The sequence below is a fragment of the Schistocerca gregaria genome, chromosome 2, assembly GCF_023897955.1.
Source record: "Schistocerca gregaria isolate iqSchGreg1 chromosome 2, iqSchGreg1.2, whole genome shotgun sequence".
NCBI classification, from domain to species: domain Eukaryota; kingdom Metazoa; phylum Arthropoda; class Insecta; order Orthoptera; family Acrididae; genus Schistocerca; species Schistocerca gregaria.
The window spans coordinates 244,538,357-244,559,258 of record NC_064921.1 but is presented as its reverse complement, the minus strand read 5'-3'; the positions used below and the strand labels follow the sequence as shown (position 1 = coordinate 244,559,258).

Below are 20,902 nucleotides of genomic sequence, written 5' to 3'. Positions count from 1 at the left end.
ACCAACTGCAAATAAGTACTCACTCAATAAACTGAAAATAATTTCACTATACAAATATCGAAATCAGTGTAGTTATTTTGTCTGCTTACAGAAGAGAACTGGAGAGGAAATGCGCTGGAAATATATTTAGTCTGTAAACTGAATAGTGATCAGCGCTCGTTGTGGGTGAAGTCGCCTTTCCAGAAAGAAGACTACAACTGCTGTACAAGACAACTAGTATTCAATTTACCCTGTAGTACTGTGTAAAAATGTGCAGAGATTTATTCAGAATCTGTCCATATATTTTTCTTGCATTTGTATTATAGCAATCATATTTGTGTTCAAAGAAGTGTTCATACACTTTGCGAAAAATACCACCCCGCTCCCCCAAGCATCTCTGCACTGTGTTGTTGGTGATCCGTATGGAGTTGCTTTTTGTGACAAAGTGCAGTAGGGAGAAAAAGTGTTAATACAATTTGTGAAAATACCCCCCCCCCCCCCCCCCCCCCCCCCCAAAGTATCTCTGAACTGTGTACCAGTGATCCATATGCAGTTGATTTTTGTGATGAAATGTGGTAGAGAGAAAGGGGAATAGACCGCTTGCTCTTCATTTTGCAGAGCTCTTTGTGGGGGAGGGGGGTGTATGCCCAAATCTGGCAACCTACGGTCCCTCACACAGGTAACCTTGACCCCTCCACTTTCCCACCCTGTTACATCCCCAAAACACACAGAAATGCTATTTTTAATAATATGAAATTTTTCCAGCTTCTGCAATGTGGAAACTATAAGGGACAATCAAAAAGTTCCATTCTGAGAGCATTGCTGCAGTGCTTATGCAATGTAGTTCCCTCAGATGCACATAAATGAGCAACGACATGTAAGTAAGGGACTAGTATGGCATTTGTGTCTGTCTTTTTCATGTAAATGAGTGTATGAGCAATTGTAATTATAAATGGATTCTTCAAAATCGATGGTTCAGCTGGTTAAACAAGGTATTTGGTGAGCAACATATTTTATTTTGTCCTAGTGGTTTATCTACCTGTAGAACACCCAGGTGTAGTGAAAAGTTTCCAACCGATACTTAGTGAACGATTTTTCTTTCCTACAGTACGTGGCGTAGCGGGTAGTGTTGTAGATAAGTGGAACCACGGCCAAGTGTAATCAAAACAGACCGCTGCGTAAGCATAAGGGACATGCGTCCCTGAATATTTATCTGTATTTCGTGTGACGAGTAGCCTAAGATTTGAAATTGACAGTACATCAAAGGAAATAGTGCCCATTCATGAGCATTGTCGGCATTTCTCGTTTTTCATTAATAATGATATGCATGGGCATAACCGAACATTCTTGCACACCTACGAACACTCTGCTGCAATCTGCACAGTAAAAGATTTGGGTGTTGTTCTGTTAAACAATGGTTTAACCTGCCAATGTCAACCATCCAAAGACATGCACTACCTGCATTATTTGCCAGTTTCTCTTAACTAGTAGCACTTGAAGTGACAACATCACTAACACTCAACAAAAAGATTAAAGTAATTGAGGCGAGTGAGAAAGACAAACTCTCTGTGCATGAAATAATGTTGTATTTCACATGTGGTAAAACACAACTTTACCATACATTACGAAACAAAGGCAAGACACAGAACGAAAGGGAAAGACAAATGGAGAGAAAGAAGTAGAAGACACGAAACGAAGAAATTAATGTGATAGCGTGGGAATGGTTTGTAAGTGTGCAAGCAGAAGACTCACCTTTGTATGGGCCCATGTCACAAAGTGAGTCTTGGAAATACACAGTGTAAGGCATTCATAAGGTGCCTGGACAGTTTCAAAGCTAGGCACAACATTGTGTGGAATGAAGTGTCTGGGGAAGTTAAGGATGTGCAGGAAAGTGTAGCAACAGAATGGAAGACAATACTGTACAATCTAACTGTGAATTATGACCTGAAAGATATGTTCAGTGTCAATAAAATGGGACTGTTTTACTGCACACTACCTTCAAAACTGCAAACAATTAGAGGTGAAAAGTGCACCGGCGGAAAAATGTCAAAGGAAAGACTTACCGACTGCTGTATACAAACATGTTAGATGAAATGAAGAAGCCACTGGTGATTGGAAAAGTGGCAAAACTGCATTGTTCCAAAAACATAGATGTCAGAAATCTTCAAATCTCATGGTGAAGCAATAAAAATGTGTGGATGGAGAATGGTCTTATGGGAGACTAGCTGGGCTCTTTTAATGCCAAAGTCAAGAAAGGAAATGTCCAAGCTCCCTTTTTCCTAGACAACGCAACCTGCCACCTGAATGTTAAGTTATCAAACGTGAAATTGGCTCTGTTTCTACCAGGTTGAACCAGGCTCACTCAACCCATGGACCAAGGGTTATTTACAAATTCAAGTCCCATTATAGCTGATTATTGTTGCACTCTCTTATTCTTAGTGTTGAAGAAGCTGAAAGTGCATTTGCTCTTGCACAGTCAATTTCTATCCTGGATGCCGTAAATTGAATTGGATTGGATTGGCACAAAGGGAAGTAAAGCCCGAAACTGTTAGCAAGTGCTCCAAAAAAGCGGGTTTTGTAGGTCAAGGACAAGGCGCCTCTGTGGTCATTGTAACTCGAGCAACTGCAGACGATACATTCGAAGTGATGACCTTCTGTCAACTTGTTTCACCTTTACTGCAGCAAAAGATTTAACAGAAATCAGCGACAGAGAAGATGATCAATAAAAAAACAAAGGAAGGAGAAGAGGAGCAAAATAATGTTACTAGAACAATTAATATGGCTGAGGAAGCTATTACATGAATAAACGATGTTATGATATTTGGAGCACACACAAATTCTCCCAAGGTGTTGGAACTATTGTACAGAGCAAAAAATTGTGTAGAAAAAACAATTTTGAACAGGAAATTCAAATATGTTTCTCTCCTTCATATGTAGCGAAAAAAAGTTAAATGTAAAGGAAATAAAAGACCAGAATAGTATGTATGTACATAAAACAATAAATGAATGTAGAGTAATAATACAGAAATTCTGCATTATTTATCAACTGGTGTAGTAGTTTTGTGTTTTATTGTAAAACATAAATGAACATCTACTGCGCAGGGGTTAACGTATGCAAATACATGTACAATTACAAATTTATACTTTTTTGCATGATAACCGACAAATTCTATGTAGCCTAGTAAGTTTTGTGTAATCCAGAAAGTTATCAAATATGGAAAATTAATTTAGTCGCATGTGATTCTACTTTGAGCATGTTTCACAGTATATATCTTTACTCTTCATATACTCTTTCAGCAACATATGTTCTCTCTTCTTTCACTTCTGTTCAGTTTTTCATTCCTTCTTTTTCTCCAGTATGATAACAGAATATTCTTTAATTTTCTTATCTTGATCACTCAGAGTCTTTGGTTCCTAATTATCTAAATGAAATTGAGATTTTTTCCCGTTGCAATTCATTTGTATCATAACCCACTACTCAATCCATTCATATGAAGTCCTGTAGTAATTATTTTCATGAAATTTGTATTTTTCCTCTTGCACTTGGTTGATTACAGTCATTTTCCAATAGCAAATTTATTTCACCTACAATCAGTCCCAACACACAAACTGGGAGCTACAAACTGCAATGTTCTGCAAAAATGTATTTTCTTATATTCAACCAATGAAAAATCTGGGATGGAATATACAATTGGTAATGGTGCTACTGCTCGCAGTTGCCTTAGACTGCAGTTGTGTGTGTGTGTGTGTGTGCGGGGGGGGGGGGGGGGGGGGGAGGGGGGGGGGCTACTTTTTACGAAGGTCTTATGGGCTGATAGTTTTATTTGCCTATGTGTGACTCAGCATCTTCACCATAGGGTGAATAACAACTTTTCTTTTCTTATATTCAGTAATTTTACAGCAATGATAAATTTTTAAGCTAGAATGAAAGCATATTCCAGTGAAGACAGGTCATCTTATTTTCTATCTAATATGCGTTATGACTATTTCAAATACACTAATAACTTTTGCTTATATATAACTGCCTTACTGACCTACAGTGACAATACAACATATAAATCTACCTTGAGGCCTTGTGTTGGTGTGAACTCCTCCACAACATTGCTGCGATCAAATCGACTGTATGCACCATCCCTCAGGCTAACCAGGCCACCGCCACGCATCTTTACCTCGAGGCAGTACATGCCCTGGTATGAGAGGCGTAACATTGTTGATGACTGAGGGATTATCGTGAATGTTTGTACTGGAACCTGTGGTCGCTATATGAAGCAAATTACACAATTAAGAAGCATACAAGCTGTAATTAAAGAGTCATCCCTATAGATAATATTACATAATTAGATAATGAAATTAACACAAACAAATAACATGGGATTTTCAAACATGAAGAACAAAATGAGTGTACATAGCAACACGCTTATTAACTGTTCAGATATACTTCTTGCTATCCTTTTATTTAGGTAATACGTCTCCTGTTTACTGCATTATTAACAAACATAGATAAACATCTCCAAGCAACATTTGAGTTTAAGAAAGATAGAACTTTACAAATATAGAAGATACAGTGTGTTAGTGTTTGAACAAAAAACTGCACAACCTCAATTTTTCATTTTTGCATACCGAATTTCGGACTCCCAGCTGTGGCAGAGTTGGTAATTTGCTGATGGAGATGAGAGGTTCATAAGTCTCATGCAGGATGTGTACAATTTGGGCCAAGTTACGGTGACGATTTAAGTGGGCTTCCAGTTGCTCTCTCATCAGAGAATGTGCATTCACACAATTGTTAGCAGCTCCTAGAAAGAAAGAAAGAAAAGCATTTACTTATTTAATGATTCTAAAATTGTGAGCCATACAGTATGACTAAAACCTGCTTTGTGTGAATAAAAAGGGGTGTACACTCGTTTTCATGTCAAATTTAGAATTCCACAAACACAAACACACACACACACACACACACACACACACACACACACACACACAGAGAGAGAGAGAGAGAGAGAGAGAGAGAGAGAGAGAGAGAGAGAGAGAGACAGAGAGAGAGAAAAGTAGAATGCAAACTCAGAACCTATGCCAATGCCACAATATTAACTTACTCATTGAGCTCCATTTCTTAAGATTCCTATAAGATAAAAGAAAACAATACGTTAATATTTCTTGTTCTCAACTGAACTAACAGTTCACAGATATACAGTGCCGGGTATGTGAATGTTTTTAGACAGTCAGCAGCTGCAATCACTCTAGCCGAAGAACACTTGGTGATACTGTAACTACATACTCCACTTCAGTTGTGTAACTATTCTGAACAACAATTTATGTTTTCAGGATGCCTTCAGAACCTCTTATTTAGCATGTGAGATGGAATAGGTTTGTTCCTCACGTGAAGTGGCTTCCAAATACAATATATTCAAATTCATATATGTATAATGATCCTTGTTTTACACTCCATGAAGCAAGAAAGTTTCACTCTAGCAATTTCAGCTGGACATAAATCTATTTATTAGAGCATACAAATATTTGTAGGTTGTCACATTCTGCTGGCAGAGTTATCCCCCAATACATTTAGTTACGTAACTTTTGACACAAAGCTATAAAGCTCACAAAATTCTTAAGACTAGAGTCAAAGAGAACTGTGTTGTAAGTTCCTCTCACAGGTACCAACTGTGCTCTGGACTGGTACTCAACATCAGATCCCTATCTTCCATGAGAAATGCTTTTACATCCTAATGTATTTCTTCATGTTACTTGGTCTCACAAACATCTCCATGCTGTGTGAATTCTTCTACTTTTCAAAATCCAGATAGATTTTCCTGTGTACCATGCTGGGCTAGGAAAAAGGATGCAGGAGGACAGGCAGTGTCATGACCAATGGACTGTTTTAAAGAATTTTCCACTGTACAATGGAGTGCATACCACAATGAACTGTGCTGTTAAAAGATAGCCAAAAGCAACAAACTAAAGAAAAACTTGCATCTCTAACTTTTCAAATCTTTATATAAAAAACAAAAAATATATAAACATCTGAAGGACTAATGCACACATTTAATTTATGAACGTTTTGAATCCCTTCAAAGACAGGGCACAGGAAAATGTTTATTTACAGGCATGGAAGGAAGGGAATGTCATTTCAAACCTTGGATCTGGAGGGGCCCAATCACAGAAATGATTAGGTAATAACTATGGGCTATCACAATTAAAATTCCAGAGTATTAATATGTGTGGCACTTACTGCCGATAGGTTTAACAGAGGAGGAAGAAAATAGGTAACTATAACAATAACATGGACAGAAGAGGGGGATAGGAGGGGGAATAATATGTCTATAATAAGTAAACAGATTGGAAAATGTGCAAAAGAAAAGAAAGGGAAAGATTAAGGCTCAGTATGTAGAGAAAATGAGATAAAAGCAAATTGTATTTTTACATAAATACTGAATCCAGGGGTACCAAGACAATTATAATGCAGAAAGTAAATAGAGGGGGGAGAGAGGAAAGGTCTTGAAAGATAAATTGAGGAACATATTAGTGCATAATATGATCAAAAGGATAGTGACAGAAACAGATACTGAGGAGTCAGTTCCCAACTTTGGTGTCAGTATGGATGATCCTCATGAACTGAGTAGTTAAATGGATATTAAAGACCCAGTGTTTGTGTTTCACAGCATGGTCACCATCAGAACAGTGCTTGTTGCATGTGTGTGAACAATTCCTCTTTCGCTATTCATTGCTACTGATAGCTTGATACTGGACACACCAATATATGTGCTAGTCATGATTTACATGTCAGTTGGTGTGCTACATGTATGCCAATAATGTATGTTTTACCAGTGTAGAGACTTTAGTATGAGCTACTTGTGCAGGTTCAAACTATAATAGTGCCAGTGAGAGGCCAGGTAAACCAAAACCAGCACCAGAACTGTTAAAGTCAGTAGTTTCCATGCTTGTGCTCAGCCTCTGCAAATGGATTAAACATTCAGCTGGTAAACAATGCATCCGTTTATTTAAATGGCTCTAGTGCAGGATCATTTGTCCACATTTGTGTGGTATACTCCAAAACAAAGTCCTGCACTACAGTTCAGTCCTTTCCTGTGAGTTTCTCCAGTTTTGTTACGATCAGTAGCCTGAGATTTATATCTTTGTCTTTTCAATGGCTTGATAGACAATAAATGCATTGTGTAATGAAATATTTAATTAGCTCCCTAAGCATTTTCATGTGTCACTTTACATCTTTTATCTCATTCCATGGGGAAAGGCTTCTGATTTCTTCTAACTCATTCACTTTCCAACAAAGATTTTCTTGTATTTAGCTGGCAAAGTCATCTCAACAGATGTCAGAGAAATCCAAAGTCTTGCCCACTTTTCCAAGTACAAAGATGAGATATTCCAATGTAATTTTAATAATAAATGACAAAGCTTTAATATTTGTGAGAAGTAAAGTGAACATAGTATATATCTTTCAGCAGAAAACACACACACACACACACACACACACACACACACACACACACACACACACACGCGTGTGCGCGCAATTAATTCATTGTGGCATGTTTCCTTTTTCCAAAGCTTGGCTTTAAAAATGGTCTTTTCTACATGCATGTCTGTGGACTAAATGCCTCCTCTATTTGGTGAGTGGTAAACTACCTAATGTACATATTTTGGATTCAGTACAGGACATTCCACTGTAGTATTTACAAAATTATCTGAATCTTCAATCAGTTTAATAAAATAAGCTTAATACACAAACTTAATGGTAAATTAATTTATGTATGATCAAATTTTCTTTGATCGAGAATTTTGGGGTTTTTATCATTAGTGGTAAATGCAGCACACACAAGCACCATTACATGATATTTAAATGTTTCAACAATTAACATTCTGCAAAACATGAAGTGTGCCACAATATTATCCAGAATAAATATTTGCTTACCAAAAACTAGCTTGAAAGCTTTATCAGAACTGTTCCAGTGGACTGTGACTGTGGCACTTCTGTCAGGACCATATCCCAAAACAAGTCTGCTGTAGCTGTATGACTTGATGCTAACAATGTTGGAGAGATTGTATTTTTCTACAACAGTAAAAACAAAAATATATAGAAAAACACAAAAATTAGCAACAGAACAAACATAACAGTAAATACAAGTGAATAACATAACATTAAAGTAGCTTGATGGATATACACGTAATTAATAACAACAATCCATAGAGGCATGGAAATGATGTACCTCAACTTTAAATATGACACTCACACATAAAAATCAAACCCATCAATCCCAAATCCTCCAACAAATGGCTCAAGTTTTCCACAGCATGCCTGCTTTAACACAAATCTTTGATAATGAATGGCAAGCACAAAAAGTCAGTTAAAATTCAATTGTGAATTTTCAGACAAATGTCATGAGCACAAATGCACTCATATTCAAAATTTCAGATGATGTGTTTGTATTGACTTCAACAAAATAGCATAGGCCATACTTGTGCAGATATTAAGTCATGAAATATTTCAACAATAGCTTGCGTGTTAAATTGTGCTGACATATTACATGCTAATAACAAATTTTATCCAAATTGTAGTAACTAAGTAATACATGAAACCGCTCCAGCAATACACCGAACTATTGATGTTAGTGGTGCAAATTAAAAGAACATAGTGACAGTGTGTCGTCACTGCTCTGTGCTTATATATGTCCAAACCACCAGTAGAAGCTACAGCTGAGACCATACTGTGTGCATGCTTCCTACAACCAGCCTCTAGTGGCCGGCCCGTACTGACACACTTGGTGGTTGATTTAAGTACAAACACTCAGCGACACTACACTGGACACGCTCACACTCACATGCACTAGTAGCAGGATACAGCACAAATAATTCTGTCTGCTGCTCAAAAATATGAAAATGAAGACTGCAAAAATAGTAACTACTGCTATTTTTTTCACTTTTTGCCAACCCTTTTCCACATCTTTTATTCTCTCTTGCACCCACCTGCTTTCCCTCTCCACCTTTGTCACTTTCATGTCTTTATTTTTTTTACAATTTTACATGGATTTATCTCCTCCTCCTTCCCTGCCATTTTTCAGTTTGACTGATTTACATTCCAGGGTGCACTACAGGTTGTAGCACTAATCTTTCACTGCAGCCTAGCTGCTCTGGAAAGTGTTAGTTGTTACAGACAATTGTTACCTTTAACTTATTATCTAGAATTTTTAAATCTCCTGGCTCATTATGCACTGTTATTGAGAAAATACTTTACTATTAAAGAAAAATAATAAAATTGAGCTACAGCCAGAGCTTCGGATTTTTGTCTTGTCTCTCTTCACAGTTGCGCAATTGATCTTACCATCTCTTCTTATGTATTTCCAAAGCTTGCTTTCCTCTTTATACAAAATCGTTTATGGTTATAGTTATTCTTGTGTTTGTTATTTGGTTGTTCTTCCTAATATTCCTAGTACTGCATCCTCATTTCAAGTGTTCAAATTTTCAATTCTGTATAAATATCTTTGTTTCTTTTCATTTTATTGAACTGTACATCTCATCCCTCACAAATTGACCACATTTCTTTGGAGCATTGCATGAATAGAGGAGGGCAGTATATTGAGGGTGGCAATAACAAAATATGTATGTTTTTGAAATAAAATGTCTCACAGCGATATATTCCTATTAACATTGTTATAGAATAGCTCATATTCTATGTCATAAATGATTTGACTTGAGTCTTAACTAACTCAAAAATTGGGATTCTTTCCTGAAGAACGTAATGACTATAAATACATTAGACATTAGCTACCATTAATGACTTACCTAAAAAGGTGGTATGCCTGGGACTTTCTCTTACCTTTAAATAACCTTACCCAATACGTTATAAGAGAACTACAGTTTAACTTGGGCTCTGAACTACAATACAACTAGGCAATCTTCACATTGACAAATAACTGCCACAGATGAAGGAAGTGATGTGTGATACAGAAAAAAATCATAATTGACTGTATACTGAATCCATGAACTTTGGATTTGATTTCTGACAGTTTTTTGTTCATCAGCTCACACTAATTATTCCAAAATATGTTCGACTGAACATACACTATACACAACATACACTATAAGATTAAAAAAACTACACAGGAGTTACGCAAATTAAGCACAAATTGATTTACATACAGGTATCGATGGAAAATGCGAAATTGTAAACTTTGTCAGCCCATGGATGAATGTGTGATGCTGCAGCGCAATTTCACCACACAACTGGCAAGGATGGTACATAGGGGACATGTAGGTACTAGGGCACAAATTGTTTGCGAACTTCAATTCATGGACTCAGTTAGGCAGCAACTATGCCTTGCAGACAGGTGCATGAACAATATATGCAGATGTCAGAGAGGACATGTAGTTGGTCTCAAAGAAGCTGGTTGGAGTACTCGGTGAACCACGTGACATTTGAATAGTAGTGATGCCCCTATTCGACAACACTGGCAGGAATGGGTGAGTCACAGCCGAACACAGCACCAACAAAGAAGCGACTGAACTAGAGAGGCAACAGTATGTGAGGACGAAGTAATTGTCACAAAGGCACTCAGGGTCCAGGAAACGTATTCCTCACTGGTCTGCCATGTAACTGATGCTTCAGTAACCACAAGAACAATTAATAGGCAGATCACAGAAAGGCGGCTGAGCTTACGATACCCCTTGTGTTGACTACCACTGACTTCTGTACACCAACAAGCCTATTTGCAGTGGTGTCAGGCACATTCAGCATAGAATCTCATTGACTGGAATAGAGCTGTCTTTAGTGATGAGTCCTGCTTCAAACTGAGCCCCTATGACCAGCACAGATGTGTCTAGAGAATCCACAGACAGTGGTGGGATACCAACATGACTGTCGTCTGACTACGGCTCAACAACCAAGAGTGTTGGTCTGGGGTGTCATTTCGTTTCATAGCACAACCCTTTTGGTCATCATCTGCAGGGCCTTCATAGCACAGTGGTATGTAGGTGATGTTCTACGCCCCATTTTGTTACCCTTCATGGCATGCCATCCTGGGCTTACATTTCAGCAAAATAATGCCTGCCTGCTCATGGAGAGAGTTTCTACTGGTTGCCTTCATGCTCATCAAACTCTACTTTGGCCAGCTAGGCCATCAGATCTCTTCCCAGTTGAGAAGGTTTGGAATATTTATTATGGGTAGGGCCTTCCAACCAGCTCAGGATTTTGACATTCTAATATTTTAATTGGACAGAATTTGGCACAATAGCCCTTAGAGGGACACCCAACACTTCTATCAATCAATGCCAAGGTGAATAACTGCTTGCATAATGGACAGAGATGTTACACCTGGTATTAGCATGAGTCCACCAATTCCTACTACAACCGACTGATGTTATAGTCATATGATATTATGTTTTCTCATTTGTAAAATGCACAATATTACATTTTTTAATATTTAAAGCAAGTTGCCAATTTTTGCACCACTTTGAAATCTTATGAAGATTTGACTGAGTATTTGTGCAGCCTCCATCAGACAGTACTTCATTATCCATACGAGGTCTGTTCAAAAAATTCCAGAACATTCGTAATTTTGTTTAAATGGTGTGTTTGAGTGGAATGCAGTTGGCACCCCTGCACATGCCTGGTTTAATACATAACTGCCGGAAGTTTCATTGTTGTATGTCTGCTAGTTATTGTTCAATGCTGTGTTGAGAAGAATGTTATGTCACACAGTTTGTGAATTTCGAGATGGCAGAGTTAGAGGAGCAACCTGACTGCATTAAATTTTGCATGAAACTCAAGAAAACCTTTACAGAGAGAACCTAGTGACGTAGGAAGCCTACGGTGATGAGTGCTTAAGCCATACTCAGTGTTACAAATGGTTCACATAGTTTAAAAATGATCTAAAAAAAGTTCACAATGACCCTTATTCAGAACGCTCTTCGACATCTACTGACAACGTTCATGTCCGGAATGTCGATAAAATTGTGAATTCCAATCAAAGACTGACTGCCCGAGAGATTACAGAAGAATGTAACATTTCAGTTCAATCTAGTTAAGAAATCTTGACAAAACATATTGGAATGCATTGTGTTACTGCCAAATCCACCCCACAGCTCACGAGTCAAGATCAGAAACACCTTTGCCTTGAAATCTGTGAGAACTTTTGGACTGTGCAAATGACAATGAGATGTTCCTTAAGCGAAATGTAACTGGTGATGAGACATGGGTCTATGGTTATATGTTGAGACCAAGGTTCAATCTTCAAAATCAGTCAGGAAAGGTTCTCCAAGACCAAAAAAAGCTTGTCAGCCACGATGATAGTTTTCTTTGACTTCGAAGGATTAGTTCATCAGAAATTTGTGCCACAGGGACAAATTGTTATTCAATGGTACTAACGGGACACGTTGCGATGCCTGTGAGAAAATATGAGAAGGAAAGAGCTCAAAATATGGCAAGACAATTCATGGCTCTTGTATTATAATAATGCACCCACACATCCACCCCTGTTGGTGTGTGACTATTACACAAAAAGCAAAATCAATGTGCTGCCTCATCCTCCGTACTATCCAGATCAGGCCCTTGTGGACTTCCTTTTCTTCTTTTTCCAAAGTTTGAGACCCCATTTAATGTATGAAGATTTGCTATGATAGCCGAGATAAAAGAAAACTCAACAGATGTTGCTTCATGTGATCCAGCCGGAGGCATACCAAGACTGCTTCCAGAAGTGGGAAACAGCATTGGGAGCAGTATATCAATTATGGAGGAGAGTATTTCGAAGGATACTGTACACGAAAGGTAAGTGTAGAAAAATTTTGTGGACAAAGCTCCAGAATTTTTTGAATAGAACTTGTATCTGCATCATCTGCGAAAAGTCTGAGGGTACTACATCAGTAGCAGTCTAAAAAGATGTACATGATAGTTATAAGAATAATGTGCATAGATAGTCCCATACTGTTGATACACTTCTACACCTACAAATTTATTGCAAGCTCCTTCTTTCTGAGAACAACATGCATTAATCAGTCTAGATTGTGAATAGTTTTGTTTTCTACACTTCCCAAATGACGTTTCAGCTGCTGGTCATCACATAATTTAGACAAAAAATATCTGATAAAAGTATCTCATCATATTTACACCATAAATAAGGTTTGCTAACAACATTGTAATTCTGCCAGAGACAGCAAAGGACCTGTAAGTGCAGTTGAATGAAATAGAAGGTGTCTTGAAAGGAGGCTATAAGATGAACATCAAAAAAAGCAAAATGAGGTTAATGGAATGTAGTTGAATTAAATCAGGTGATGCTGAAGAAATTAGACTAGGAAATGAGACACTTAAAGTAGTAAAGGAGTTTTGCTATTTGAGGAGCAAAACAACTGATGATGTTGAAGTAGAGAAGATATAAAATGTAGACCTGGCAATGGCAAGGAAAGCATTTCTGAAGAAGAGAAATTTGTTAACATCAAGTGTAGATTTGAGCATCAGGAAGTCTATTCTGAAAGTATTTGTATGGAGTGTAGCCATGTATGGAAGTGAAACATGGACAATAAATAGTTTTGACAAGAGAGTAGAAGCTTTTGAAGTGTGGTGCTAAGAAGAGTGCCGAAGATCAGATGGGTAGACCACGAAACTAATGAGGACATACTGAATAGAACAGGGGAGAAGAGGAATTTGTGGTACAACTTGACTGGAGAAGGGATCGGTTGATAGGACATGTTCTGAGGCATCAAGGGATCACCAATTTAGTTTTGGAGGACAGCGTGGATGGTAAAAATTGTAGAGGGAGACCAAGAGATGAATAGACTAAGCAGATTCAGGAGGATGTAGGTTGCAATAGGTACTTCAAGATGAAAAAGCTTGCACAGGATAGAGTAGCATGGGGAGCTGCCTCAAACCAGTCACTGGACTGAAGATAACAACAACAACAACAACAAACAAGTGCAACCGGTTAACAGACAAGTGCAATGTACCATTTAGCAGAATTGAGACAAAGTGGTACACAAAATAGTTAACAAATCTGACAGACGACAAAGGATAATGCAGAGATACAGATGAAATGGCAATACGGACTGACGGACTGTTAGGAAAAAAAAGAGAGAGAGAGAGAGAGAGAGAGAGAGAGAAGAAGGAGAGCAACATTATGAAAAAGAATGAAGAACTCAAACTGGAAGATACTAGAATAATTTAACTTTAAGGACCAATGTTGCTGGTAAAGACAATTATTCTGTGACCACTCTGATCATCGGTGTTGTCGCTATACAGCCAGTCTAGCTTGACACGTGCTGCATGTACCTTGGACTGTATGTGGCAATAGTTTTCGTGTTATGATGTGTGACACTCCATGTACAATCTGTCACTCAGTGGATAAATGTGCCAACTATTTACCTTTCAAATATTTTTGCAGTCACTGTTGTTGAAGTTAATTCCTACAGTGGGCCTAGTATGCAGTGCCACTACACTGTGCTGTGTCACTTCTTCGCCTTTTGCAGTTGGAGTGGATACTGAAAGAGAGCTCCACTCTATTCTAACTACTGAATAACATAAAGCATTTTGCAGCAACTGTATTGTAATTGCAATGTCTTCTCCGTATAATTAATTTACAAATGCAGGTTACACAGATCCCTACTATGTCACAGCTCACAACAGACCATAACGTGGACTGCTGTACTGATTTGACATTAGATACTCTGAAGACAGTTCTCATATATTCTTCACTTATTTTGGTGTTAACGTTCTTGCCTGCACCTAACTTCCAAGCCCCCACCAAGTTGTGATGCCAAATAAGAAGCGCACTTGCACAGCAGGTGGAGACATACATTCGCCATCGTGCCTTGTCGATATGCTGAGATGTCTTCCTTTTAAATCCATCTGCACATATATCAAACCAGGATACATACTGTGGGATGTTCCACACTTAACAACTACCTAAACTATGTTTTCAGTTTCCACGAACATCTTTTGCTGGCCTAAGTGGTTAAAAGTGGAACATGTCATCTCACATAATCACCAAGTTACACCACAACCTACAAAGCACGCAACACGGTTAGCGGGTGGCACCCGAAAAAGAACTAAAACTGTCTGGCGACTGGCCCCTGCCACTATACCAGGCCAGTGAAACATGTCACTTGACAGTGCAACAAAGTATGTTTTTCTAAAAATGGAGAGAATGACAACGGAGACTAAGCGTTTGATAGTGTATGAAACCAACAAATAAAAACACCCAAAGTTAATGACAATATCTATGAAAAGTCGTTCCAAATTGTTACAGTAATAGCTGCATCTAAAATGTCATAATAATGTAAATCAAAGCATACCAAATAACACGCTATCCACACTCATAGAAAGAAATAAAGCGAAAACATGCATAGCCTACCCGATTGCAGAGAGAGAGAATTAATTCAGTATACATTTACACTCACCAATTTACAATGCCAATGGCACAATTCCATCCAGTTCTCCTTCACAATTATTGGAACTGGCGCCAAAACAGTTGTCTTCGTCATCTTCATCATTAAGAGAAATCATTAACTGTTTGTTTTCATTTATAATGCCATCTATAGTCTGTGCTGCTCTTATCCATTTAGCAATATGGTCTACTTTTTTCCTCCATGAGGTAGTGTCTACAGTAGCAAGACCTTCACATAGCAGTCTTTCCACTTCTGTTATAGTAAAAGTCTTGTTGTCACTTCTCATGTACGCCTTGACTTCACACCATACTAATTCAATCGGATTAAAATAGCAGTGATAAGGTGGAAGCCAAATTTCCAAGTGAGCCGGTTCGCTTGCAATTTCATCTACAACGTATTTAGGCGGCACAGGATTACTTTGTTTCATGAGTGAGTATAACAGCAGCTCTGTCATGCTCATGTCCGCAATAATGTCTCCCGACTGCAAACACTGCACCACAGTTTCTTTACGGTCACTAGTGGTGGGAGTTCTATCTAAAATCACAGAATGGTACAGTGCACTGTCCTTCACAAACACTGTCACAACACTAAACTGAAGCAACAAATTTTTAAACCCCTGTACAAATTGTGGGTGGTCCATATTGTCATGGTAGTCACCAGTTTTTTTGATCGAAAAAATAGAAGTCCTTCAGGCACAAAGCCGTTTGAAGATCCTGCATGGGCCACAATCAGGATCCTCTTCCTGTTGGCTGATGACTACTGCTATTCGGAGTATCCAGAGTCCAGCGTTGACCCAGGTTTCATCTAACCATATGACTGAGTGTATGTCCTTTCCTACAATTCTGTGTAAGAAAATGATACGAGCTGCAACGACATGAGCTTTTTCTAGTAACAGTTTTTGTCCAACTAACTTTTCAAAATGGAAGCCCATACTTTTTAATATCATCTGAGAAAACTTCACTTTCTTTTAAAGAAATTAGCAACTTCGCTATTGTGGGGTATTCTTTCCTTTTATAGTATCCGTATATGTGCCGATGAGTTGCATCGGGTTGGAAGGAATCAATATCTGTAACAGGACGAGGCTGCTTTTTTTTTTTTTCCTTTCCTGGACACACCGTTTTTCCCATGGGAGATTTCTTCCACACTGTTTACTCCACTGTCTTGTAAGTCTTGAAGTAGCACCCCTTTCCTTATAACTGTTCATTCACCGATTTCTAGAGTTTTTTAGGTATGCTTTAAAACTTTATCAGCACGAATAGACACATGCCCATGAACAGAAACAAATTATTTATCTTGCTCTTAAAACTCGTGCGTCCTCCATAGCAATTCCAAAGCCAGACTATTTAATGGCACTCCATGGTGCAACGGAATGTCTACTGGTGAATGACATCGTTTTGGTGACATTGTTTAACAAATAAAAACTGTATTCGAGGCAGTAACACAACACAACAGCAGGCGTTCGTGCACTAACATAAATGTTTACACAGAAGCAGTAATATGGCAGCGGCGCTGGAACCGGCTTTTGTTCGGTGTTGTTACTGGTTCAGAAGAAGTGGCGCCTCTCATTACCAACTTGTTTGTTAGTTATACTACCAACTCTACGGTGCTTGGGGAGTGACCTTGAAGTGACATGTTTCAGCGGCCCGGGTATAGACTCACCAAAATGTCAATCACACAGTTATTTTAATCAAAGTATAGCTTGGCAATGATCATGTCAATATGAAATGCTGGATAAGATCAGTAGGTGAACTGAAGTATCATCTGTGCTCTCACAGATTGCCGTAATCATCATATTATGTTTTGTCAGTAAAGCAGCTGGACTATGTAATACTAACACGAAACATATACAGTGTAGTAGGTCTTTTAACATGATGCTGACATGTGCAAAAGCCAAGAAGGTATGATTATAGATCTCATAGATCCTAACATCTGTGTTACAGAGGTCAGAAGGTAAATCTGGGTAGTATGACAAGATTTATTTTAATACTGTTGATCTCATTTCAGGGTATGACTTACAGAAATCACACTCTGAATGTATATCAAGGGAAATAATTTCTTACTGCTTTGACAAGGAGTCATTCAGCTTGGAATGTGCCATGATGGGATACGAGATATAATAAATAATAATAATAATGCTTTTTTATACGCTTCTGCTGTTTGAGCTGTTTTCCACAAAATTCTTTTGAATTGCTGGCCATGCCATATTGTATAATGTTGCTGTTAAGAGGGTAAAGTCCGAAGACTGCTTCTATTCAGCAAGCCTCTTCATATCTGATGAACTACTGCAATACATCAATTTGAACCTGCTTCCTGTATCATGCCTAAGTCCCCCTTTAGAATCTATCTCTCCCCTCCAGTTCCCACAATTATTAAATTGCCTATTCCATGATGCTTCAGGATGCAGCCAAACAACCAACCTCTTCTTTATGCCAAGTTCTTCTTCTTCTTCTTCTTCTTCTTCTTCTTCTTCTTCTTCTTCTTCTTCTTTCATTTCAAGGAATGGGTGTTGGCTCATTCCAAGAGAAAAGGTATTCAACAAAACTGTTGTCTCCATCACTTCACTGATCATTCTATATCCCATCTTTCAGTTAGGTTAAAATGTACTGCTTGCCATGGCAAGCGCTCAGGTGACATTCTTTTGACGTGGTCTGTCGTCGTTTTCACATTCTAGTTGCTGTCTTACTTCTTCACTTTGGACTCTGTTTCTTAATGTTCATCCTAACAGTGAACTTAGAAACCTCACTCAGCTGTTTCAGTTCTTTGTTCCTCTTTTTCTTACAATCCAGTTTTCACTACAATACATGGAAGCAGGCTTAGCCATCACATTGTGCAGTCTTCCTGGTATCTCTTTCCTCACAGTTCTGCCAAGGTTCTCCTTATATAACCATTAATGTGTCATATTTCTGTGTATTTTGAACCAGAACTAAATTAGTTTTGTATATTGAAATCTCTACAACAAGATAACTAAATGAAGTTATCTGTGCTATTACCTTACTGTTCATGACATTTTTTTGCTCTTCTTACTTGTTTCCCTTCCACTGCTATTACTTTTATTTTATTTGTAGATATAACAATTTGATAAGAGTGTGTGTGTGTGTGTATGAGAGAGAGAGAGAGAGAGAGAGAGAGAGAGAGAGAGAGAGAGAGAGAAGTCCAAGGTGGAACAACAACAATATCACGAGAAGAAATTTTAGTTGGTCAAAGAGCCTTCTTCTGAAGTAGAAAACATTGCGAGAAGAAATGTTAGTTGGCTAAAGGGCCTTCTTCTGAAGTAGAAAACACACACGCCATATTGCAATTCTTCATACTAGCACAACTCACATCACATGACCACTGTCTCTGATCACTGTGGCCTGATTGAGTTGTAAATGCGCATGATAGGAGCAGCAATCCAGTGGTGGGTGTATGGAGGAGGCTTCGGGTGGGCAAGGGAGGGGGGCGAGCTGGGTGGGATAAGGACAGGTGTAGTGCTGCTTGTGGGAGTTTGCAGGGACGTGGTGGGAATGGGATAGGGCTGTTACGTGCAGTGGGGCAGGTTGTGGGAAAAGGACTACTGTATGTGTTTGTGGAACAGAAGATTGTGTTGTCCGGAGTGGAAGTAAAGACGTGGACAGGTAAGTGGAGGACACGGACTAGAACAGGTTGAGGTCAGGGGGTTTATGGGAGCATACAATATATTGCAGGAAAGTTCTCACCTGCTCAATTCAGAAAAGCTGGTGTTGGTAGCCAGGCTCCAGCTATATCAAAAAGACTTGGTTAGAGACCACACCCTTGCAGTTTACAGTTAATAACTCAATAATTCTTTTTCATACTAGTTTTAGTATTATCTACAGCTACAGTGATTTAATGGCATTCAAAATTGTAGTCAGTATGTATTTCTCATAACTGCATCCCTTCTACCTTACTCTAGGCTCTCATAGTCTATGGAGGCTAGTCGAGTTATGCCACAGTACAAATCTATAGTAGCTCTCAACAAATGCTTTTTTTTTTTTTTCTTCAGAAACTCTTTTCTTGTTTTCGTTAGTCTACACATTGCATCCTCAGCCATCACCAGTTATTTTGCTGGCCAAACAGCAAAACTCGTTACTAGTTTTCATGCCCACTTCCTAATCTTATTTGCTCGGCACTGCCTGACTTATTTGAATACATTCCTGTACCATTGCTTCACTTTTGTTGATGATCATCTCAAAATCAGAGTGCTAATATCAACATATATTCCAAACTTCATCATATGCATTTGAGTTGGCAGCTCACGACCAGTGAAAAATTCTAGCTGCAATCATTTGTTGTTACCCCAATTTTTCTAGCTCTTAAAGTGAGTTTCATTTCCAACATTACTTGTTGCAAGTGAAAATTGTTAAGTGAAATCTTAGTGTGAATTTAATGTTGAACTCCTCCATAAATATGTAAAGCTGTAATCAGCTCAAATATCGATTTGAATACGACGTCAAGAATGGTTCTATTGGTGTTAGTTGACCTTTGTCTTGTATCATCCTAAGGACTGAGTTACATAATGAGTTATGTATACAGATAAAATGCTATAATGTGGAATCTAAATCACAATACAAGTTTATTTTCATACACACAAAGACTTTTCAAAGGTGTAGGTCACATCTGGTGCAGATGAGGGTACAAGCCACATTGTCATAAGTAGCTGAATGAGGTGATTCTCATGTTGAAAGGAGGCAAGAACAACAGTTCCAATACATACAGTCCTAGTAGTGCACTGTAGTGTCTCACTTTCATTGTGCTACACCAGATTGTCTCCTGTGCCACAACTTACACTAATCAGACTGCCCACAATATTAAACATGGGGCATTGCCACATATATTTAGTCTATCACAAATGTGACACGAGCACATATGCCTGCCAAACCACTGTTAACATCCATGCTATTCAATAGTATTAGTTGGTGTTCGAACACTGAAACTCATTATTAAACCAGATCCTCTGTTAAGGCCAAGGAGGTCCCCCCCCCCCCCCCCCCCTTTATTAGTCCTTTGGGTCTATTCTGCTTTCACCTTTATTTATATGTTCTGTTCAAAGTTTTGTTGCTTTATCTTTAGATCTTTTTTATCCTCATCTATGGCAATTTATTTTCTTTCCTGTTTTTTTAATCCTTAATTGTTTGCAAATTCATTCTCTTATATCTTCCCAATAATGAAGTGCTGACACATGCATTTTTTTCGGGCATATTATTTGTACTCTGGTTATTCAAATAGGTTCTCTTCAGTATAGCATATATAATTTCTACATATTTATAAATGAATTCACTTCATACTTGAGTTTCTTTTATTTACAAGTTCTCTCTTCATTCAAGATTGTGGATAATAATTCTTGTACATCTGTCTCATTCTAGCAGAATTTTTGTTTCTTAATTTTCCTTCCTTGATCTCAATAAGAAGGTAAGGCAGCAAGAACTTTGGAGAAAGGTGTACAGTTTGCATAGTGCTATAAAATATGCCACAATACTAATAGCTCTCAGAGAGTATGAGTTTCTATGTGTATATGAATTAAAATCTGTGGGAACTGCAATTTCAT

At 38.2% G+C, this 20,902-nt stretch overlaps 1 protein-coding gene across 1 annotated transcript in view; it reads right to left on the bottom strand.

Annotated features, from left to right (window-relative positions):
* LOC126336775 (mediator of RNA polymerase II transcription subunit 14) overlaps positions 1 to 20,902 on the bottom strand; it is a 173,038-nt gene that overhangs the window by 53,256 nt on the left and 98,880 nt on the right. The window contains exons 17-19 of the mRNA XM_050000788.1: positions 7,904 to 8,041; positions 4,600 to 4,772; positions 4,044 to 4,238 (exon numbers count right to left, since the gene is read on the bottom strand). Of these exons, the coding sequence (XP_049856745.1) occupies positions 4,044 to 4,238; positions 4,600 to 4,772; positions 7,904 to 8,041 (506 nt within the window). The remainder of the gene's footprint in view (positions 1 to 4,043; positions 4,239 to 4,599; positions 4,773 to 7,903; positions 8,042 to 20,902) is intronic.